Source organism: Chenopodium quinoa, unplaced genomic scaffold (genome assembly GCF_001683475.1).
Source record: "Chenopodium quinoa cultivar QQ74 unplaced genomic scaffold, ASM168347v1, whole genome shotgun sequence".
NCBI classification, from domain to species: Eukaryota; Viridiplantae; Streptophyta; class Magnoliopsida; order Caryophyllales; family Amaranthaceae; genus Chenopodium; species Chenopodium quinoa.
Genome location: NW_018744662.1, coordinates 1006181 through 1031689, shown reverse-complemented (window position 1 = coordinate 1031689; position 25509 = coordinate 1006181). Strand labels below are relative to the sequence as shown.

At 36.1% G+C, this 25509-nt stretch overlaps 1 protein-coding gene and 1 long non-coding RNA gene across 2 annotated transcripts; one reads left to right on the top strand and one right to left on the bottom strand.

Annotated features, from left to right (window-relative positions):
* Window positions 1-15248: 15248 nt before the first annotated feature.
* Window positions 15249-16694, bottom strand: LOC110701796 (F-box protein At3g07870-like). Its single transcript, XM_021879423.1, has one exon. The coding sequence runs from the start codon at window positions 16692-16694 to the stop codon at window positions 15249-15251; it is 1446 nt and encodes a 481-aa protein (XP_021735115.1).
* A 5194-nt stretch (window positions 16695-21888) lies between these two features.
* LOC110701842 lies at window positions 21889-24093 on the top strand. The gene is made up of 3 exons (XR_002507401.1): window positions 21889-22756; window positions 22840-23188; window positions 23260-24093. It is a non-coding gene; the product is annotated as an uncharacterized LOC110701842 (long non-coding RNA).
* Window positions 24094-25509: the final 1416 nt, after the last annotated feature.

The window sequence follows — 25509 nt, the reverse complement described above, 5'->3', positions numbered from 1 at the left end:
TTCAACCAACATAGATAAACAAGTTTAGGGTTAATCCTATTGATTGCATGTTAATTAAAAAGCGCACATGAATACGATCAGAATAAAGTAGAGGCCTATTATTAGGGCAGGTTCAATCTCTTTTAGGTTGGATTTGTACCATCATCCCCGAACCCTTATTTGGTTCTAGACCTTATGGAGTTGACGATCTCTTGGATCGTTAAGGGGTGTAACCTTCACCCTGTGAACGGTTTACAAGTTCCTAAAACTTGTTGGCGACTCTTTTGCTCTATCTTCTTCCCTTTTGGACACCACCGTACTTTAGTGTATGATCACAGTGGGGTTCAAGCTAGTGGGATTAAAGCTTGAAATTATTCCCTACAGTTTTTGGCAACTCCACTGGGGAGGATTTCTATTTTAATTCCTGAATTTGTTTCGGCAATGATTTAGAATGAGTGGATGAGACTCAAAAAGTTCTAAGTATTTCATGTGCGTGATTTTGATTAACATTATTGTCATATGCATAAAAAAGATCTCATTGGAAAGACCATCCGTAATGAGTTAAAAACATAGGATTTTACACGTAGGGAATTTGAGAAATATCTTTCACAACTAGGACTGAAATAACACCGCGCGAAACTGGAAAATTTTATCTATCACAGAAAGCTACTGAGGCATGTGGGAAGTAGCGTCAGGGGCCAGAGCTTGGCGCCAGCATTTTAGTCGTAGCGCCAGACGCCAGCATTGGCGCCAGGCGCTACAGTTAAAAGCTGGCGCCAGTCTCTGTTTGCTGGCGCCAATTTCCCCCAATACCGAGCCAGAAATATGCGTTCTAATTTCGACCGATTTTTCGTATTGTTTGCTCGATCCTACTTCCTGATTGAATTTTTTCTCACTTTTCTGAAACCCATATGTGTTCTACATATAGACATAACCCTCTGGGAATTCATGCTCCATCTACCCGATTGAACGCTCCGTGCAACAAAGGGTACATCCGAGATGTTGAATTCACCAAACCATGGAAGCGAGTTTTTTTCTAAAACTCGCGGTGTCCCATCCACTCGCGCCAACCCTTCACGGTTAAGCTTCCGCGCGGTGCATCCGGACAATTAACCATGGACCCTCTATTGTCTAAACCATATCCCGAACTTTAGAGAACTAGAGCCATGGTTAGGTTGCAAACTAATTGCATCATATTCTGCCTACTTGACTAATTGTGCATTATTTGTTGTGCATACTCTATGTGATTTTTCCTAACCGTTTGTTTGACTTGTGTCAAAACTAAATAAACTAATTTATGACTAAAAGACTTTGTTTAATTAATTAATTAATTAATTAGAGCTAATAAATAAACATAAAATCAAGTCATAGTTTCTTTAAGTCAACCCGGATTTTTATTCCCGTATACTGCACAAATGTCAACTTGTTTTGGTCATAGCCGGAGTTCTAGGAAGAACTACGAGTCGTAATACCTATGGATCTATAGCCCCGAGTTTTATCTTTAATTTGGAGTTAGTTTCATCCCAATTAGAGTTACAGATAAAAAGTTATGACTAAAATACCACAATCTGTCCAGTTTAATGCATATACGTGAAGTCTTAACTTAGTCTTTGCTTGAGTCTAGTCACATAGTCTAGCCACATGGTCATGACACGAGTCTCAACATGTCACCTACATTCACTAGTCTTAGCACACACTTTGAGTATATGTCACCTTGACCATGTGTTAGGTTCATGCATGAGTCGGTCTTTCCGTCATTTGAGTTGGGGGTATATTCTACTCCTAATTCTTCATATCCCTCCATCTAAATATTCTTCACATTCTATTCCAATATTTCTTCACTTCCTCCATCCATTGCATGTTGAATAAAGTTTGAGTCAAATAATTAACAATAGAGATCCCCAAATTCCTTTTCCACAATACTTGGTCGAGGAGAGAAGGGCGATTAATCAAGGACAACCTTTTTATTCAGGTCTCGCTTTTTGACAAACCGATTCGTCAAAAGAGGAAGGCTAAGAAGATAATGGCAACTCAAGAAGAAGTCAATGATCTTAAGAACCAACTGGCTACTGTGACTGAGACACTGAAGCTTCTCGCACTTAAGATCGATGATCCTGTGAAGCAACAACAGATGAACCTCATGCAAGAGAGCCTAAGCAAGTTGTCTAGCGATTACAAGTTTCAAGAGCTTACATCACAAGGGGTCTCGATGGACAAAGATCTTCTTCCGCAGAAATTCAATGCCAACGACATCCCAAAATTCAAGGCAACGGATAATCCTTACTTTCATCTAAGAGCTTTTGAAACCATAACGAGTATTAAGGGTATCGATAAGAAGGTTTTTCCCTCTCTGTTCTCACTATCTCTTGAAACCGTTTTCCAACAATGGTACTTCTCCCTTGACAAGGAGAAAACCTCTACCTGGGAATCGATAGTAAACGCTTTCATTAATAGGTATAAGTGCAATATTCAATTTGAAACCGATCATAGACAACTTGAGATGCTAAGACAAAAAGAGAATGATGGTTTCACTTCTTTCTTTAATAAATGGAGGGAAACTTCCGCTAAGATGATTGAGGTCCCCACCGAAAAGGAGTCTGTGAGGATGTTTATCAAGAATCTTCAAGAGAAGTATTCAAAGCATTTAAAATATCAACACAGTTTGAATACTTTCAAGGTCGTTTATGACATCGAAATTGAAATCAAAGATGACCTCGCAAAGCAAAAAACTACTAACAATACTAACCACGGTGGCTGGAAAGGAAAGAAGAGCGACAATCCTTCTTCTTCCGAAAACGCCCACTCTAGTAATAATGTTAGTACCTTTGACCATAATGGTGTCTTAGCCATGGACAATCAAGGATCTAAAAGGAAACCCAGGCGAGAGTTCACACCCATTGGAATGACCTATGATGTTGCTTTTGATCGTCTCTACGATCGAGGATTAATCAAACCTATTGGCCCTACCGAGGATCCAACACCAGAAAATCGATCCTCGAGATGGAATCCAAACTCCTATTGCAAGTACCATCGAGGGAACGGTCATACTACTGATGAATGTTACAGGTTTCAAAACCTCATTCAAGATCTCATAAAGGCAAATAAGATCCCATTGCCTCTAGCTAGCGAGAAGACTGGGTGATGATGAAGCGAATGACACAAGACAAGAGGCGAGCTTCAACGACAAGATTTCGTGACCTCTTTTTTCTATTTATTTTTCATTCTTTCCTTTCCCCAATAATTCTAGCATAGGCACCTTTTTATTCTCCTTAGATTTATTTTGTAGGATCATTATATATTTTCTTTTAATAAAATGAGCATTTATTTTCCTATATATGATCATTTCTTTATATTGCATCAAAAAAAAAATCCATGTTAAATTAAGCACAAGGTATACCAAATATTTGAGGCACCCCTTGTAGCCACATCATTTCTCCTTTCACCTTTCAAATTTACAATCCTTTCTTCATAAACCACTTTGAGCCTCGTCTAACGATAGACCTTTCTTTTTTCAACCTACAACTACCTAACCTTGGGATGGGATGGTGTGTGACTTATGCATTTCATAAAAAGGCTTGAGTGATTTCAAAAGATCAAAATAAAGATAAGCAAAAATAATAAATAAAATTGTACAAAAGGGAAAGTGTTCCAATGTCTTTGATATGAAAATATCTTTGATATGAACACGTCTCAGATTGCATCTCTTATCGAGTGCTCGGTACCGTGCTTGAGAAACATGAATGCCAAGTGAGTGATAGATCGCATGATCGGGATCGCCCACACTTATAAAAATAAAATAAATGCTAAAGCAAAAGATAAAAGAGTAGAAACTCAAGCATTCAAAAGCAAGGTTGCACACCTTGGGGGCTTATCTAGGGTCTTGAGCCTTTATCCCCTTCTTCCATAACCTTTAGCCTAACCACATTACAACCCTTAAAAATACCTTTTTGAGGTATACACACACTTGTGCGAGATTCGGCTAGAGCTACGTTCGGCCTGATTCCTAACGGATACGTAGGCAACCTCACATCGAGGTGCGGCCGTAATAAACATGCATTCATATTCACATTCACACACTTGCACCATGATCATATCAAGGGATCTCCAATGCTCATCCCCATTCACTTAGAGCTAGAATTGGGGGCTTGATCCCTATATTATTAGCTTACCTAGCCTAAGAGTCACCACCATTTGACTCTTTTAACAAATAATATTTTCCCACACACTTAGCCCTTGCGGCCTAACTTTAGTGTCACTTTCACACACATCACAGATACATGACCAAATATACTTCCCTTAGGAACCCTTTGTCATGAAATCTTAACACAACGTTGAAGCATGCCTTGTCATGTCAACATCACTCATCAATCACAATCGTCATTGCATCACGAAGTATGAAGTGCTTAGCCTCCGTGCCTAAGTTACCCAAATACTTTCATTATTGAGTCAACCATTGAGATAGCCTAGGATGAATTAATCCTTGCACCTTGAGAGATAGTATCAAATGACATTTGACTAAGCTCATTCAACATGCATCTTCACACTTCGATTCTTTTTTCGCGTCTTTCTTTTTCGGGAGAAAGTCGGTACCCTCCACAAAAATGACGGAAAATTTTTGCTTTTCTGCATTTTCGAGTCGCCCGATCACATTAAAATGCACACACGAGTCATGTACACATTGATTCATGTCGTGTCATATCACTTTGATTTGAGTCTAATACATGTGTCAAACACTTTGAGTTAAGTCAACCTCGAGTCAATCAAAGCAGCGAGTCAAGTTTATGCCTTGAGTCATGTCAAGTTATTGAGTCAAGCAACATTAAACCTTAGGTCAACCCTAAGATAATTAAGCCTTAGGTCACCCCTAAGATGGTTAAAGAAATTGGCAAAGTTCTATAGTCAAAATAAATACAGGTGCAGCAGAATAGGGAGGACCCTACTCCAATTCCTGGCGCCAGAAATATCTCAGCAACAACAGAGCTCGAAGCCTCTCAGAAAGGTGATTTCGACCTCATGCAGCAATTTCGGGTTCCTTGTTACGCCAGTTAGCCCCTATAAGCAATTTGACATGATTAGTAGTCGGCTCGATTACAATCGTAGTAAGTGATTGACCTCACAAAAAATCGTCTCACTTAGCTTAAGCGCCTAAAACATTTGCTCATTACAATCGGTTCAAAAGCAAGCACTTAAACGACAATATTTCCAAATATGGATTGTCGCGCATTCTTATTAAACGACAAAGATTTCCAAAAATTGGATTGTCATCCCCAACTGACAATATTTCCAAAAATGGATTGTCGTGCATCTTCTTCAACGACAATTTTTCCAAGATTGGATTGTCATCTCTGGAAAAGTTTCCAAGCGTGGATTGTCGTGCTCCTTCTTTGTTTGGCAAGTTTTTCCAAGTTCGGATTGTCATACATTCATAGATCGCTGGCAAGTTTTCCGAGATTGGATTGTCATACACCCATTTCCCTATGGAAAAATTTCCCAAAGGATTGTTGTAGGTTTCTATTCATCATAAATATCGGCAAAGGTTCCTCAACGTGGATTGTCATTTATTTCAGCAAGTGGCAAATTTTCCCAAAGTGGATTGTCGGTCGACTCTTTTTGCAAATGTTCCAAGACGCGGATTGTCAATTGTGGCAATATTTTCCTAAAAGGATTGTCGCATAAGCGTTGGCAAATTTCCAAGATGGATTGCTTTCAAGAGTTATATTCCAAGATGTGGATTGTCGATCGTAGCAAAGTTCTTATGAAAGATTGTTACGAAGCATTGGCAACTTTTCCAAAGATTGGATTTTTGGCAAATTTTCCGAGATACGGATTGTCGCTTCATCGTGGCAACATTTTCAAGGATGGATTGTTACGTGGCATTGACAACTTTCCCTAAATCGGATTGTCATACATTACACAAGAGTTGTGTTGGCAACTATTCCCAAATAAAAGAGGATTGTCGACATACTGGTTCACAAGCAGCAAAGCGCCGACGTACTGGCATGGCAGCATTAGGGATTAAGAAGCAGTGATCTTTTCTACGAAGAAGAAAGAAGGTCCATAAACATCTAAAACAAAGATTTTTCATAAAAGAAGAACGGTTAGTTTTCAGAGCACTTAGATAAATCACTTTTATTTTATTATTTACTGTAATTGATTAATTAGCGTTGTTTGATCACTTTAAACATACTTTTATTAATCAATTTCACATAGTATTCTTTCGTTAATCAAATATTAGAATTTAATATATATTGTTGTTTTATCACCTAAGTTAAGGCGAATATTGTTTATTTATTGTTCTTTTCACGAATTTGAAATAATAAAAAATAACGTTTTTTGCAATGTAATTCCTACGCGATTGATGCATGTAAATAAAATCAACTAACTTAGTTTTAGTTATCACGTTGCATTTATTATTTGGGTAATGAAATTGTGAAAAAGGAAGAGCTATTAGAGGCCGCACTAGGGCTAGAATAGCGATCCCCACTAAAGGGAACATTATTTTAGTACCCTTGCTCCCGAACTGATTTCTGGAATAAGTGGATCAATTTGGGCATGGGAATGAAAAATTATTTTTTTTAATAAAATAATCAGACACAACACACACCATATACCAACATCACGGTGGAAACAATGTTGGATGGTTGGTATTGGCTGCCTCGTAGTGGTTAGCGATGAGGTGGTGGTGAGCGGATGCCCTTCTCTTTTTTTTTTTCTTTTCAAAACTTAAAATTTATTGAGTGCTTACTTCTTTCAAATATTCATCAATCTTTGAAAATTCATGACTAAAGGGGTATTTATAATACTCCCTTTTAGTCATGCTTCCATAAAATGATTTAGCTTGATCCCCAATCAAGCTAAATCAGGGAGCAAGCTAAATCAGTTAACAAATATTGAAAATTAAAACTAAGGTAATAATATTTATAAAATAAAAACTTAAGGAAAAATAAATTAAAAATCAGTTAAAATATATTGAAAATTAAAACTAAGATAAGAATCTTTATAAAATAAAAACTTAAGGAAAAATAAATTAAAATTTCAAGAAAATTCACCTAATTTTTTCCTTAATTTATTTTAATTTATTTAGGATTGTAGTTTAGAATATTCAAGAAAATTCACCTAATTTTTTCCTTAATTTTAAGATGTTAACCACTACGGCAGTAAGAATGATCATTTTTTTTCTTAAATTCGGTGATCATATTATTTAGGATTGTAGTTTAGAATATTCTTACACTATAAAACCATAAAACCTATGTAATAAATTTTTTTAAAATACTTGCTTTATACTATAATAAAAATATACTTAAGATATTTATTAAATACTTGTATAAATACTTATGGTGGTAATTAATTATACTTTTAAAATGAATACTTTTTACAGCATCAAAACTCTAAAAAATATTACAATTGTAAGTCACAACGATGCTTGTGAAAGAGGTATGATGAAGAATGAACAATTTGCTACAATGATCATAGTTTTGTTAAAAGAAGTTTTAATTTGATTCAATTGCCAAATATTTAATAGATATAAATCTTGTCATAGACGTCGTATGACTTTTTAATTATAAAACGATATTTAATTTATTTAAAAAATAATATAGGTGAAAATTGCATTTAAATGGAATAATATATGCTTAAATATATCCATAATATGATCTACATGGGTTTTTATGATGATTATTTCATTAACTAACATAGTTAAATTAAGAAATAACTATATTCAAGTTAGAAGAACATGATAGACCAAAGAGATTTATAATGGTGCTCTTGGAGCTAATGTAACATTGATTACAATTAAGATAAATAAATGTATAATATTTTGAAGAGATAAGATATAATATATAAAAGAAGTTGTTCAGAACTACGCTTGATCTTACTAAGGAACAAAGCACATGTTTTTTTTTTAATTTAAGGATCTTTCTTGTGTCAATGATTCAATGAAGAAAGTGATTTCAGTCCTAAAAAAGAGCTTTACTAGTTAATATTAACCAACCCAACGATCATGAAGTTTCTGAAATATCTTATGCAAAACTTTAAATATGTAATTACTAAAATTAATTTAAGGTATTAAGAAAGATCTTAACAAGAAATGATCGAAGAAACACATGAAGTCATATAGCATTATATAAAATGGTCAATATAAAAGATGCATGACACGACTAGGTCCATCTAAGCTAGTTACTCTATCACATGCAAAATAAAGTGCAAAACTTTTATGAACTGAAATTAATAATATGCATTGAGAAAAATCTCAGCAAGACAAATGAAGAAACAACTTATGAAATCGAACATCATATTGAATGGCTAATCTAAACATGTGTAACTTACTTATTGAATAGGTCCCACTAGTTCGTCTCTCACATGCAAGAGAAAGGAAAAACTCATGATTTGAAATTAAGAAAAATGTGAACGGCTATGTATAAGAAGCTAAAAGTAAAAAGTATTAATGATATATATTCATTAATTACATTGATTAGCGCATAATTTTATCGTAAAGTGCTAAATTAATATCAAATAAGGAAGGAGATTTAATGTTTATTTGTATCCCTAAGCGCTACATATGGCATTAACTAAAATTTATTTGACGTATCAAGCTTAATCTCAACATGAAAAATGAGGAAACTTAATGAAATGGTCAATGTAAACTCGCGTAAGCAGTTGGCGTAACATACTGGTAGAGTAGGTCCCACTAGTTAGCCTGTCACATGCAAAAGAAATGTAAAACTTTTATGAATTAAATTATTCTTCAGCTTCAAGCTTAATCTTAACAAGAAAGATGAGAAATTTGTGAAATCATACAACAAGATATTGAATGGTCAATTTATAACAAGCATAACATATTAATGGATTAGGTCCCACTAGCTAGTTTGTTACATGCAAAAGAAGAGTCCTATTCATGTTTTCAACTACTTCCTCCATTTTTCACTTCCTCTAAGTTTCTCTTATTGCGTCATTAGGATTTTTACATTATTCACATAATTTTTTTTACCATCTTTTATGATTTATCCTAAAGGATATAGTCATGTCTCATGTTGAATCTAGTCAGATTCGTCTCGAAATCCACAATTTAAATATAAACTTTTCATAATTTTCACAAAAGTATAATTGAACATATTAATGGCCAAACCAATGCATTGTAAAGTGTAAAATCACTCATGATTAGTCATGTCAAATTCGACCTAACCTGAATCCGAACTGTTTGTATGGGTCTTGAAAAAAGTTTTTATGGAATTTCAAATTAAAAGGATTGGTGTTCTTCTAATAAGTGTATTATTCTGATAGAGGGTTCGGGATATTTAGGAAGCTAATTATTCAGCAAGGCCAAGTGATCGGAATGCCCAGCTGGAGTCCGATTCCAATCAGTAATATTAATGCATAGTTAATATTACAACTTAATCTTGACTGAACCCTTCAAGTCATACCCAATCATGTAATCAAACCAAAACAACGAATTAATCTGAAGGATCAAATGAGTCAATAGAGTTTTACGAACAAAGACGTCGGATTACGATCTTAAAGCGTCAAAATCGAGCGTCATGCGTCGATTCAATTCAATGAATCGAGAATATGAAAAAATAAGTCAAATAATAAGTCAAGCAGGCATATAGATGAGATCTCATACTAGCTACGGTCACGGAGTCGCACACGTGGTCGTTGGACATTTTATTGATGTTTTCGAAAGGAGGCATGGGGTTTTTCTTTTATTGATGTTCCAAATGGAACATGGGTTGGACAACCTTGTCTATTGCTTAATCCAATAAATAAAATGATGATTTAACTACTTTTAAATAGTGAAGTCTTAGCAAATTGATAGTTAAGTCGTGTGTTGAGTCTACAATTTAATAATGTTTGATGATTGATTATAAGTTGCATGCTAGGGATTTCGTAGTCCTAGCCTCGCATCGGCCTAGCCGTGCAAGGGCTAGGGCCAGCTTGATGCTTCCTCAAGCCTAGTATTGGTTGCAAGCCTAGAAAGCCACGTGCGTGGGATGGCTGGGGGCTGCTGGCCGAGTGCATAGTGCGCAAGCATCGCAAACAAGAGCATAGCAGCTAGCTCAACTAGCCAATTCTTGCTAGCGTATGATGCGGCTAGCAAGTAGCAGCAACCCGGCTTACAACTAGGCTTGCGATGGCAACAACACAGCCCAGTGGCAATAGAGGCGGCCCGCAAGCGTGCGAAGCTTGCTATGTTGCGATGAGCTGCGCTGGCTAGCCTAGCCGAGAGCATAAGGCAGCCAGCAAAGGACGGACTTGGTGTTCAAGGAAAATAGCCAAGCTGAAGGCTAAGGATGCCATGTGGCATGCCTTGAAACCCAAAGCTTGTAGGGCTGAGTAAAACTATCTAATAATCTAAAAATTCAATCCGCATCCGATTCGAAAATTTAAGATAACCGATCCAAAAACATTTTCGGATCGGATATCCGATCCAGAAATTTCGAATATCGGATATTGAAATTTCGGATTTCGGACATCCGAATATCCGAAAAAGTCAAATATCGGATATCGAATTGGAAATCTGATCCGAAAAACCAACCCAAACTAGAAAACCCTAAATACCCCAAAAGCCCAAATACCCCTAGAAGCCCAAATAGCTAAACTAACAAAACCCTAAATCAAACCCTTAGTCCCAAGCCTCTCATTCTCTCCTCCCAAATCTCTTTCATCCTCACCACCCCTCCGTCTTTTCTCAGATATCGACTTCTCTTTCATCCTCTTTCTCCTCTCCATTCTCTCGATATTCTCATTCATCCTCTTCTCCTCCTTTGATCTCTGCAACTCATCGCACCACCAGCTGTCTTTTATCCTTTGATTTTGCAACCCACCACACCACCAGTACCTTCTCTCCTTAGATTGATCCTCACAGCTGCTACACAACACACTCCTCCAACACACCGCCACATTCTCTCTTTGGTAATTAACTCCTTCTCACGGTTGCTCCACCAACTGAATCTCCTAAGCGACGACTTTTTCTGATTTTTTTTTCAGATTTACTTATTGTTTAAATGATATGTTTTATAGTATGTGTTAATTTTGATTGTTATATATTCTGAAATTTCTTGGTTGTTATATTTTAATATTTGTGGGTTTATAAGATTCAAAATATATGAATAATTGTGTTTTATATGAAAATGAGTTTGATTATTAAAAAAATATATCTTATTAAAAGATCGGATATTTGATATCCGAATTACCCGATCCGAAATATTCGGATATCCGAATCATTTCAAATCGGATACGGATATTAAAATTCAAGATTTTTGAATACGGATATTCGATCCGAAATCCAACTTCGGATCGGATATCCGATCCGTGCTCACCCCTAAAGGCTTGGGGTGTGCCATGCACACAGGGTTGGTGGTTGTATACTTGCTCTCCAAGGATGGGTTTGTGGTCCTTACCTACTCCCTCCCTCATATTGACACTTGACATTTGATTATTGCATAGCTTGTTTAATTTAATTTGGAATTAAATTAATTGCTTATTTTCACACTTTATCAACCATCCCACATTGAAAGATGATGGGAATTCTTGAGGAGATTTTCCTATAAATACCCATCATGGGGTAGTAGGATTTTCACTTGATGAGTTGGTGAACTTGAAGGGATCTCCAAAAGCAAGAATACATTTATTCTAATACTTTAAGTAATTTTTGTCCAGCCTCGACTAAAATTTTGGGGTAGGGGTTGGCTCAGTTTGGATCACGAGGGTATTAGCCGTTGGAGGTTTGAACGTTTGGGGACTCTACGCTTTTAAGTTCGAGCTCTAAGTTAGAGCAAAGCATGCTACAAGGGTAATGATTCTTTCTCTCACTTCTTGTTAATCATGTGATTATGGATTTACTACATGCTTAGTTACTTTAATTTGTGTGCAGATTTTGGGCGGGTTTTCTTCCGTGTTGTGTTAGACATCACAAAACCCAACATAAACACTAGTAGAAAAATAGAAATTGGCACCGCCAAATGGCCACCGGTTTGGTTTGAATCAGTGGAAAAAAAGGGAAAATGGGCGGGATTTTGTGGGATGGGTATTGCAACCGGTTCGGTTTGAACTTGTGGGAAAAATGTTAATGCCACCGGTTCAAACCGGTGGCTTTCTTTTAAAAAAAAATTGCCCCCTCCCCTTTATAAACCCCTACCCTTAATTAATCCTCTCTTCAGCCTCTCTCCTCCTCCTCTCTCCTACTCTCTCTCTCTCCTGTTCGTCTCTCTCCTCTCTCGTCTCAAAGCTTAGCTTTGTCGTCGCCAGCAGTTGTTCCACCCCTCTCTCATATCACTTCTCTTTCCTCCTCCCTCATCTCAAAGCTCTTTTGTTGCCGCCAGTTTTGTGGTTGGTGGTGCTAAAAAATTAATGGTTTTACAGGTTTAATTCGACCATGAAAACTCTAGATCTAGACTTTTCATGGTCGAATTTGACCTTATTAAACCAAATTCAAACCAATTTTGGTTGTCAAGGTATGTTTTTTGTTTTTTTTTTAAATTTTTTCGTTTGTTTTTACTGTCGTGGTGGTTCCGACGGTGGATAGGGTTTTAGTTGCTGTTATGGTTGCTGTCGTGTTGGGTGTTGCGTTGGGTAGGGTTTTGGTTTGGTAGTGGGGTGACGGTTGGTGGTGGTAGGGGGGGTCGTGTGGTATGGTGGTGGGTCGTGGGTTGTAGGTGGGTCGTGAGTTGTAGGTGCATGTGGGTTCTAGTACGCGGGTTTGGTGTAGGTGGGTGGGTTTGGTGGGTTAAGGTGGTGCGGATGGTGGGCTGGTGGTTGGTGGTGGTGTAGGTGGGTGGGATTGGTGGGTTAAGGTGGTGCAGATGGTGGGTTGGTGGTTGGTGGTGGTGTAGGTGTTTGATACTTCAAAAAAAAAGTTGAACATTAATTTTGACAGAAAAATTTGGACATTAAAAAAATTTGGACATCAATTTTAAATAAAAATTTGGACATTAAATTTAAAAAAGAAATTTGGACATTAATTTTAAAAAAGAAATTTGAACATTAATTTGACAGATAATATGGGACATTATTTTGACAAAAAATCGACTCTTTAAAAATAAAAAAATAAAAAAAAATGGACATTAATGGCACTGGTTAACCGGTGCTAATAACAATAATATGCCACAGGTTAAACAGTGCCAAAAGCTCTTTTTTCCATCGGTTTTGAACCGGTGGCATTGTGGAGGAATTAGCACCCCAAATATTCAGCGGTTCAAACCGGCGGGTTTGTGGGGGTTTGAACCGGTGCCAATTTCTATTTTTCTACTAGTGAAATAACCCTTACTTTCACAGATTTGTTTTATGCAACCCCAACTTTAGATCATTTTTATATAATCTGAACCTTGAGAGGTATCCGGATTAATTAGTCCCAGTCAATCACCCAACCTATTATAACAAGTTGCCAAACACATTTCAACATATGATTGGTAAAATATTAAAAAAAAATAAAAAAAATAACACCCATCCAAACCCACCCTTAACCTCTACCACCACCCAAACCTTCAACAAGTAGCAGCCTCTACCACTACAAGCAACACTTACCCCCATAAATAGCTCCCCTCCCCACACCTACACCTCAAAACCGCCGCCTTATAGTCTAATACCCCTTAGCCCACCACCCCAAAACCGCACCCTCCCATTCCTTAGCCTCGAAACTCCACCCCTTCTCCTTTCCATGCCCTAAAATCCCTCCAAAAGAGGAGTTTCAAGGCTAGGGAAGAGAGAGGGGTGGATATCAAGGTGGGGGAAGGAGAAGGGGTAGTTTTAGGGGTAGGGGATGGAATTAGGGCAAAATCTGATTATGGGTTGGGGAAATGGGGAGGTCTCAGGCAATGGGGGTGAGGAGGGGCGGGGAAAATAGTGAGGAATGGGCTAGGATGGGAACGATTTTAAAGGTAGGGTGGGGAAGTGGCATGGTTGGTTTTAACAAGTTACTGGTCACGTAGGACTAATAAAAGCAAATATTAATTTAACATGTTATTGGTCACTTAAGACTAATAAAAGCAAATATCCCCAAAATTTGAGATTATTTATATATAATCGATAGTTGAGCCGAGATTACTTATAAATAATTGATAGTTTGGATTATTTTAAAACAAAAAAAAAAATACGTGAAAGTTGGGATTATTTTTGCCAAATATTATATTACTTTGTTGAAAAGATACATGAAGTATTTGGTGTTTACTTGACTTAAAACAAAAGTGTGCTTAATAATTAAATTTTAGTTCCAAGATTTTATTAGAGCTTAAAAATCATTTTTTTCATTAAATTTTCTTATATTAAGAGTCAAATCGAAATTATTTGGTTAAAGTAACGTCAATGACATTGACCGTCACATATTTTTTTGTCGTAAAATCATAAAGTAATACATTATCAATTTGTTATTAATCACTTGATGTGATTTTCATTATTTTTTTATATTATCATTTATTGGAAGAATTATATGTTCGTTTTACTATTCTGAATAAATAAACAAACCTAAATTACATGTCATTTGATGAATATACAAACCAACATTTCTACAAAATTAATTCTAACAGTAAAGAAAATATGCCTTAATGTCCTTAATCCTCTTATGTATTAAAACACCAGCCTCCTTTTCCTCTCTTCTCTCTTTAAAACTCTAGCCTCCTTTATTAATTTTGAATGGACTTCCATCGGACTTCACCTGTGGAAAAAAGCCCTAATTTTTATTTCATTTAGGTTTTTTTTTTTTTTTTTGGTTTATTAGGTTATATAATGTCTCGTTTGAAATATAGGGTTTATTTCAATCGATAGATAAGGTTTTTTAAACCTAATTTGAAAGAGAGAATTTTTTTTACGATTAATTTGGTCTCTAATTTTGCGGGGCTACAATTGACTACTACTCGAATTCAAGTTACGAAATCATCACAAGAATTTTCATTTTAACAAAATTATGAAGCGACAACGAATCCACTCAAAAAGTTATTTGAGACATCAAATCTATTCTTGTTTGATTTTTAAAATATGTTTCATTATTGATAATTGTCAATTGTAGATGTCTTATGGCTTTAATTAATTAATATAGTGTCATTTAGGGCTTCTTTCAAAATGAAAAAAAAAAAATAAAAAACACAGAGCAACCTAATCTTTAGCAACTTATTAATTTTGATTACAAATTAACCAGAAAGATGCTCAATTACTACTATGTAAAATTAAATAAGCCAAACTTATTTATACCCCTTAATCTATGTTGAACATAACTTTTATAATACAAACAAATTAAAAACCCAAATTCCAATAGAAACATAACAAAGGTAAACCTATTTTTTCTATAGATATCTCACATTTAGTGAACCAGTCCCATGTTTCTTACTCAAGACATCCTCCAAGGAGGTAAAGCTAGGCACATGAGCAATGACAGGGAAGTCGAGCGCCCCAACTTTTCGATATTGCCTTTCCCGGACATTATAGGAAAATACATAATAATGCGCAAACAACATTAGTATCTCCCCGTTTCTATGAAAATTAGTCACCTGAACCCACTTGTACGGGTCCCACCACTCAATTATGGGGTCTAGAATAGAGAACCTTAGAGCCCATGCTTCTGGCATGCCATATTCCTCCATCACCCAAATTTGAAGGTCAGGCCTGAATATCTTAGCATCAACAGCACTTATCGAAAGGCAGTTTCCAATGATCCCCAAATTTGACCAATGGTACTTGTATTTGTGGTTTGATGAATATATTGGTGGTGCTGTAATTGACTTGAATTTCTCCTCCACAAAGTCGAATCCGCAAATTAGCTCAAAATTTAAGCTAATATTATCTTGATCTTCATTTATATTATTGAGAGCATTATCATTGTTATTCTGATGATTTTTTTTACAATGGTAGTAGTCCAAAATCCAATGTAGAGAATTATTGGTGAAAAAGCAAGGAGATCTTGGGAGGATTAGACATGGGGCATCCCCAATTTCTCTCCATTCTTGCCCGACCCCAAGATCATAAATCTCAACCCGCCGTTTCAACGATGGGTCTCCTTCCTTATGAAAGATACGGAGCACTTTGTACCGGTTGGTATGCCCACAAAACCCGAAACCTGCCACCACCTTGTCATCAGCCGTGGTGGCGGGCTTTGGGAGAATTACAAACTGTCCCATGATTGGATTCCAAACCAAACTCGGCTCTTGAGTCTGAATCTCCCTCAAACAGATCAACCCATTACACCCATTTCCGAGTTGAAATTGGAAATTCGGTGGTATCAACCCCAAATTGCAAAGATCTATTGCAGGTTTATGAGGGTTTAATGTAAGCCGCATCTTACGAATAAGAAAACCGCCATTATCAATAGCAACATCACCACATGTTTTTTGCTCGATTAAAGAAATTTCTTTTAAAGTAGTAAACAAGGTGCCTTTAATTTGAAGGATCAAAGCTGTAGGCATGTGGTGAGAATACAATCTATAGAAATAAGGTTCGGTGAGTACAGAACGCCATGATTTGCAAACATACCTGCAATCAAATAAGGTTTCCAAGGGTATTCTTGCCAAGATGTCGATCAGTAAGATGCATGGTATATCTGATGCTTCTACAACCAACGAATTTGATGAAGATGAAAAGGATGATAACCATAACATTAGATTTTTGAACTCTGAATCTTGAGACGATTCTTGTTGTTCTTGTTCTTTTTTGTGGGGTTTTTGGTTAGTGATTGAAGAATGCTGGGTAGAATTTTTGGGCCTTTTTTTTCTATTTTCCATATGTTTCCACTCCATAGACAGACTAAAAGGTGGAGAAAACAAAGTATAGAGAAAGTGATATGGGGAATAAGGGATGAAAATAGAAAACAACTCTAAAGAAGGTAGATTTTTAAGTGTAGAAAAACCTCACCACCCTATGTATCTATTTATACTATCTTTGTCTTAAATTACTTGGAAAGCTCAGTAATTATTGGATGGGTCAATTATTTGTTTCAATAATGTAAAAGAAAAGTAAATTAAATGAGATAATTATTAATATTTGGAAATGATCTTTTGCGATCGTGATTTTATTTCTTGAATCATATCAAGATTATTTGTTTCTATTTTTACTTGATTCGATCTGCTAGATATTCAACATCATATCAAGATAATTTGTTTATGTACAATTGTGATCATCTAAGTTGATACAATCTTCAAATATGATTTATATTCCAAAGGTAGCCAACAAAGTGTATCACATAAACTACGGTTTATATTTTCAAAATATAAATATCCTATTGGCCTTTTGTCCAGACATAAGGTGGGATAATGTTAAAAAAAACCCGTTAATCATATAAAAGTTAAAGTGTTTACGGACTCTGAAATACATTATGAAGTAATCTAAAACCCGTATTTGAGACCAAGTTATCTTAATTTACTAATTAGGCCTAAAATTTTCTCATACATGTTTGATTTTTATTAGTAACGGACCCAAATGCGTCACATGCAATAATTAGACCAAATGGGTCTTACATTATTGAAAACCGAGCAACCTAGAATAATTAACCACCTAATTTAATATACATGTGAGTTCTAAACAGTTAGATAACCTTTTAAAAGATCGTTACAAATGTACATTATAAGCCCAATTCCAAGTTAAAACGAAGAAGATTTCATCAGAATACTAAACCGGGCTCGAAAACTGATACACTTGCACTTAAACGGTCATTTTTTAATACACAAAATTAACCTAAATCTAAAATCATTATTAAGTAGACATTAAGGTCTTCCAACGATATATTATTTTCTTTAATCCGACTTCAAAATCAAAAGTTATGGAAGTTTTGATAAACACGTTTTTGCATAAACTATGCCCGTGCGTGACTTTTAATGTTGCGGGCGACCACTGGGCGCACGAACCGCTTAGTTACGTTCACCAATCTAGTGCAACTTATAGAGTGGTGCATGCCCTCTAAATCTTTGGCTCTAAAACCCTAACCTAGATTCCTACAACTATAAATAGGGGTCTTCAAATAGACCTATACACAACATAAAAATTCAAAGATTTAACAAATTGTGAAAAACCTAAACCTTTCAAATTCTTTTTCTATCATAATACTTTCCCCCTCTTTTCCGAAGTACTTTTCAACCCTAATTTATTCTCTTAAAGTCCTCTAAAGGTACAAAGGAGGAAAGTCCATAATCTTAAAACGGAGATCTAGCAAACAAAGAAGAACGGTTAGTTTCTTGAGGACTTTGTTAAATATCCTTTCTATTCTTGCTTTAAATAAACTTTAATCAATTAATTAGTGTTGCTAGATCACTTTAATATAACTCCAATCAATAAATTTCACATAGTATTTTGCGTTAATAAAACACTGAATTGGAATAATTAAATTGTTGTTTTATCACTTAAGTCAAGGTAAATATTGTTTCTATTTTGTTCTTTTCACGAAATTGAAACAAAAAAAAATAACGACTTCATTGCAATGTAACTCTTTGTGATTATTGCTTGTAAATGAAATCAACTAACTTAGTTTTAAACAACACGTGGCATATATTATTTGTATTAAGTAATTAAATTGTTAAAAAGGAAGAGCTAGTATAGGCTGCACTAGAGCTAGGATTTTAATTAATTCTTAAAAGAACTTTTTCTTAGTACCCTCGCTCCCGGACAGGTTTAGTAGACCAATTTTGGCATGGATAAACTTATTATTCATGCTAAGTATCCCTTGAACTCTAATTGGAAGAAAGGTATAAGTGAGGTTTATGGATTTTCTTATAACTTTTATTAATCCTAGGTAGGGATCTAGCAACGGGTTGAACTTAGATCAAGTCTGAATGAATTGACCTGGATCAAGATTCGTTTTTTCAACCTTGGATCTATATCCAATCCGAATTGAATTTGTCAGGTTTGGGAAATAAAAACCCAAATCTAGATCCAATGAGTCCACCGAATCAAGGTCTTGGTCCAAAATAAGTCCTGCACATTTTTCCTATTTTTTTCCGACAAATATAATGTTCAAGTTAAAAAAATGCTTATCCGAAATTCAGAGCAACCAACTTATACTTCCTCCGTTTCTATTTTCTTGACCCATAGCCTTAGGCAAAATATTTAAAGATAGGAGAGAGAAATTGTAGTTTTATGGCCCTTGTTGCACATGGCTTATCTTATTATCCCAAAAGTTTTCCCCATGTGCAATTTTGAGGGTAATTTAGAGAATCTATCCACCAAAATCTTACCAAATATAGTATAGGTGAAGTATTATGGCATTTCTATTTTAGGAATATTAGTCTGCAAGTAAACATAAATGGAGACCTTCAAAACTATTTTTGGGGTCATGTTAGCCCTTTGTGGTTTTAATTTAAGCTCAAAATTAGCAAAGAATAATGTAAAACGAAATGTCTCAATTATGCCTCTTTATTTTTCTTTAGCCACAAATTGTTCGTGTAAGTTTTTGCGGTCATTGTAGCTCTTTATGGGTCTAAATTAAACTCAAAATTGGAAAAAAGCATAAATGCCTCATTTTTCATGTCAATTGCGTTATTTCATAATACGTAAAATACATTTACGGTTTTTTGCCAATTAGGAGCTTAATTTGCCTCAAATATGACCCCGATGTTTTACCAAAACAAATTTGCAGCTGAAAACATGACATCTAGACTCATAAAACAAGATATTAACAGTAAATTTTTTTTTTTTTTTTTTACAATTTTGAGCTCAATTTGGATCTATATATGGTTAAAATGACCTCAAAAACTTTTCCCGAGCAATTTCATGATTTAAAAAATAAAGACAAGTCAGTTGATACATTTCTTAACACACAAAATGAGGTGATGATTATTTTATTTTTTTACTTATATTGAGCTTAATTTTGGCCCACAAAAACGCTAAAATGACCATCGAATTGAACTTACCCGAGAAATTTCGTGACTATAAAATAGTAAAAATACATGAATCGAAATATTTTCTTTACACACAAAACGAGACAATTATTTTTTTTTTCAATACCGAGCTTAATTCGAACCACTAAAGGGCCAAAATGACCCCTGAAATCTTAACGGAAGATTTTTTTACACGCAAATTGAGAAAACTACATTAATTTAATAATTATTTAATGTGATGAAAAAAATCACTTATGTTATGACACGTGTCATGATTAACCTTAATAACTAACGAAGTTGATGCTTGTTAGTCATTAATTTTTTTTTATGGATTTAATAATAAAGTGAAGGGTACATGGTGAATTTGAAATTTGAACAAATGATATTATTATAGAGCATATGATAAATCTGATATTAGTGAGAAGATTCAAGTCAAAATAAAATAATTGTTAAAATATCATGCGAATATATACTCCTTTAATTTACAAATGGCCTACCACAACCCGGGGTCATGTTGCATGGTTAATGAGTCAGTTTTCAACATTGTTGTTCCATAATTAGGGATTCAGGGGGAGATGACCCTCTAGACGTTATCGTTTGATAATTTTTAAGGATTACTATATATATAAGTAAGGTCAAAATAAATTTAATCAAATAAAAAAAAATTAAGTTAGACCAGATCAAATCAAATTAAATCATGTGAATTGAGCATGACCTAGTATATCTCTCTTGACCTATCATTTATATTCGGATACCTCATTAATCTTCAACGAGGTACCTTATTTATTTTTATTTTTTTGAGAGACACAAGGGTAGGTGATAAGAATCAATCCCAAAATCTCCTAAAACCAAGAGAAAAGTTCTAACCACTTGATTTATCCCTCACTCTTACGGGGTACCCTTTATTTCTAAGTTGTTAATCTTCTCTTAGAATTCTCTCACACTTCTTTATTATGAGACAAACATTTTTTTGGTTCCTACATTTCTCGATAAGTATTAATTGTCTTTATCAATCCTCACCCCTCTTCTTTATTACTAATTGAAGATGTAAGACCATTTTAAAATAGAAGGCAAGTACTGTACAAGATGATATCTATAATTTGTTATATACACCCGGGTGTACCTTACACCTAACTAACCTTAGATTAGTGTTTTCTCTTCATTTGATGATTAAATAAAAAAAATAATCATCAAAATGAGAATAAAATACTCATAGATGCACAGTACACCTAGGTGTATATAACAAGCTCTCGATGACATTGGCTACATCAATATGAGCCATATGAATGAGTTGGACCTTTTTTCACTTGGACCATGTCTTCTATCAGCTACCCTACAACACCATCCACCAGGTGAACTGTTATCGGCCATGTGAACACCTACCACCAACACGGGCCTACACGTGGCACCTGCTTAGGGAAATCTGTAAATAATCCAACATATATTTCACTCCTAAGGTATTTTAAACCTACACACTTTCAAATTACTTTCTTAAACATATCAAATTAATACTGATTATTATTTATACCAAATTTCGCCTAAGGGTGACCTAGGGCTGGGACGTCCAACGGCTAGGATAGAGACTCAAGAAAACGAATAAAACTAAAGTAAAAACAAGTAAAAAAACAAGGTATATATTTTGGTGACGTAAAAAATCCAAACGTGGGAAAAACTGCTAGTGGGTGCAAGACCATCGTTTCACTATGAATGACTTTGAAAACAATGAGTATGAAAGCTTAGAATTGAGAGTAAAGAGAGTAAGTATTGTGTGTCTATTAAGTACATAGACTACGCTATTTATAATATCAGCTAAGAGGTCTACCCTAGCTAATAATGTTGTTGGAGACTTGTACCTACTTCCCTAAGAAATAGGGAATCGGTTGCTTAATGAAGTCTTAGTTCCTTTCTTTGATTCTTGAACTTATCTTGTTGTACTTTGAATATCTGTTACTGAGCAAACCACTGAAAAGAGTTGTAACTTTATCGTGGGCCTTGGTCAATCCTTTACCTTTTGCCAAGTTAGTTACATGGTCGTCTGTCGCCTTTCATCGTCGTGCGATAGGTCGTGCTTCAAGACGCGCCTAAAAATTGACCATAAAAATTTGCCTCGATTGTTGGCTTGAAAGTTGATAACTCAAGGGAACAATCTTATCTTCACACTACCCCACTAACAATTTGAATTAACTGCATTAACTTCCCACAATCCCACCTACTTATTGTATAAACAACCATGCCTCTTCTTTTTCCACTCCTAAATACTTCCTAACTTCTTGCAATTTCTCTCTCCGAAATATACCCTAATTGATTTCTTGAGTTCCTTCGGTGCCTCAAGCTTTGGGCGAAACTTGCAGATTCCGACCGATTTCGTCAGGTAATTCATTTGGGTTTTTAGAAAGAGGGGAAAGTAAGGTTATAAGAGACATAGTTGGCAATGATGATCCACCAAGCGACTTTGTAAAGGAGGATGTGGCCTCTTTTGTAGCTTTAGTTGGGATGCCTAGGAGTGTGGTGGTGTACGTTCCTATTGAGAAGGAGAGGCCTGAAGATTTTCCACCAAGGCATATAGTGTTATACTAGTATCCTTTCAGGCTGGGATACACCTATTTGTTTACCCCTATGTCATGATCTTTCATGGAGGTTCAGGATCTAACACCTGGGCATTCTGCTTTGGTTGAGAGGGCATAAAAGGTGAATGTTCGCGGCTGGAAGTCGCGTTATTTGTTTGTTGATAGGGAGTTGCTAGAATAAGATGCCAGCTAGATTCGTTGTGGTTGGCGCAACGGAGGTATTTTTCATATCTTTTATCACTCTTTACTTCGGATTTTTAACGTGTTATCTTAAGGCTTGTTTTGGTTTAGAGATCGACATTATCATTGAGACTCCTAGGAAGAAGGGTTTGTGCAAGGTGGAATATGTTTTAAGCGTTGCTAAAGAGGATCAAACCTTCGTATGACCTGCTGTAGTAGAAGAAGTTTAGGAAGAAATGGCGTCTGGTAAGTTAACCTTTGCTTAAATTACTTTTTTCTTGGTTGCACCTCTTGTTTGCTGGGTAGTTCTGATGCTTGTCACCCTTTAGAGACTCAATCTGGGAAGACTAAGAAAACTGTGATGTCCAATGAGGAGATGGTAGAGCGTGTAATGTAGAAGAAAAAACGAGTTGCTTCTAACGCCGCAAATGTTAAGGTTTTGGACATCAAACCTCTCTAGATGAGAATTTTTCCTTAAGCTAAAGAGATTCCCTCTAAGGTACCCAAAGAATCGGACTATGTAAAAAGAGTTCTTGCTGACTTTCTCTTGGGTGCGTCTATGTCGCTCTCCCTTTGGCCTTCTGCTGAGAAATTTTTGTTTCTAGGTCTTGAGAAGAGTTAGGGCAAATGGTGCCTACTAACATAGTTAGTGAAGCGGTTGTGTCGCTCAAACTCAATGTAAGTTCTGGTTGCTTTGTTCCTTTCTTTCTTGGTTTGTCGCAAGATATTTTATAGCCTCTACTTTGCAGGCTTTGCAGGATTTGTTGGAAGTACACAGGCACTTCAATTTTCGAGAGAAAGAGATTAAGGGACTTCGTGCGACGATCGTCACTATCATAAGCCAACTCAAAACTGCAGAAGGAAAGGTGACCAAGCTGAAAAGAAGGCCTTGGAAGAGAAGAGTAAGGAATTTTTTGATCTAAGTGCTTCCTTAGAGCAGAAGGAGAAAAATGTCACTGAATTACAGGACTTTGTGAAGGAGAAAGAGAAACAAGTTTCTTTGTTAGAGGCTTCTATATCTAAAGTTCGTGAGGATACTGAGAACTCCAAGTGTCTTGATTAGCTAACTATTTGTGCCAAGTTTTTGAGGCGTTTCTTGCTAGTCGCCGACCACTGAAGATGCTTAAATGGAGGTGAATGTCTTTTTGGCATCCTTTAATACTGAAGTTAATCTAGCCTCTGATGTTGAGGTTGCTAGAGAAGACATCCATTTTACTACGGACTCATAGGAGAAGGTTGATAGTACAGCCCCCTAATGCTAAGAGTGTTGATGCTACTGTCGCGATTACGCCTGAGGTTGCTTCTAGGGTCGACGCTTATGCTGATGATGGAGTTAATGTTGATGACGCTTGACTTTTGTTTTCTCTACCTTTTGTTGTACAGTTGAATTTCCTTTTGCCTTGAACTGCTTATGTTGTTATGCACTCTTTACTAATCATTGTGGGACGATTAGGTTTGTTTCCTATTTTTGAAGTACTTTGAACAATTTCTTAGCACTGTAATTTTAACTATTTGGCATGGGATAATTAGTCCTTTTGCGAAAATATTGTAAAAATATTTATGCCATAAATATATAAAAATATCTTGCGTTTTATCACTTTGAATATCGTGCATATGTTTTCAATTGCTACACTTAGTAACAGTATGGGAAAACTTGCAAATACTCTAGTGCTTGTACAATGCATGGGTGTTGCCCCCAATATCTGATGTCGTACATTAGTTGGCCAAACTCATCGTCGATGGTGAGATATTTCTTTACCATGGAAGTGAGCTATCTTGGGTCGTGACCGACGTTTCATCGTGCCTCGTCCATGTTTGGCATTTGGAGCCCTGACGCGTTCTGCAAAACATGCGCTAGGATTTGGCCGTTAGCGATATCAACGTCTTTACGATGCCTAAGTTAGTACTCGTTGTCCAAAATGTAAAGTTTAATTGAAAAAAGAATCGTAAGACTCAAGATCAGGCGTTTGTACCTTGAGCCTTTACCTTGAAATGGTAAAGTTTAAGATGAGTCGCGTTCCAGTTTCGAGGAACGACCTTACCTTTTTGAGATATCAGCATATATGCCCCTTTACGTGCGACGTCGAGGATCTGGTATGGTCCTTCCCATGTCGAGCCTAGTTTGTTGTTTATTGGATCTTTAGTGCTTTGTAAGACTTTCCTCAACACCTAATCTCCTAATTTGAATACTTTGGCTTTGACGTTCTTGTTAAAGCTACGTGCGACGATTTGTTGTTACGCTGTCATTCTGATGTACGCTGCTTCCCTTAACTCCTCTAAGGTGTCAAGGTCGGACGACAGCTCTATGTTGTTTTGGTCGGTCGTCATGAGGCCATATCTTGTTGCTGGGATACGTACTTCATATGGTAATATTGCTTCACACTCGTACACAAGAGAGATCGAGGTTTGTCCTATTAACGTTCTGGTGTTATTTTATTTGCCTAGAGGACCGATGGGAGTTCTTCAGCCCACTTTCCTTTTGCTGCCTTGAACGATTTCTTCAAAGATTGGATGCTTGTCTTATTGCCTTACTCAGCCTGGTCATTGGCTTGTGGGTATCTTAGTGTGGATGTGCAGAGTTTGATATTCCATTTCTCGCAGAATCATCTTTTCTTGTCACTTATCAACTGTGACCCATTGTCACAAACGATCTCAGAGAGGATTCCAAACCTGCATATTATGTTATTCCATAAAAAAATGAAATGACTTCTTTATCGTGTACCTGAGTGAATGAGTTAGCCTTCATCCACTTTGAAATGCGAGCATGAAGACGTTCTATCCAGGTGCTACTGGTATCTTCCCTACTATGTTCAATCCCCATTTCATAAAGAGCCATGGTCACAATGTAAGATGCAACATTTCAGATGGCTTGTGCATCAGTCTTGCATAGCATTGGCAACTGTTGCACTTTGCCACATAAGCTTCTATGGCTTTCTTTATCGTTGGCTAGAAATAGCCAATTTGCAAGAGCTTGTTTTGCAAGGTGCGTCCTCCAAATT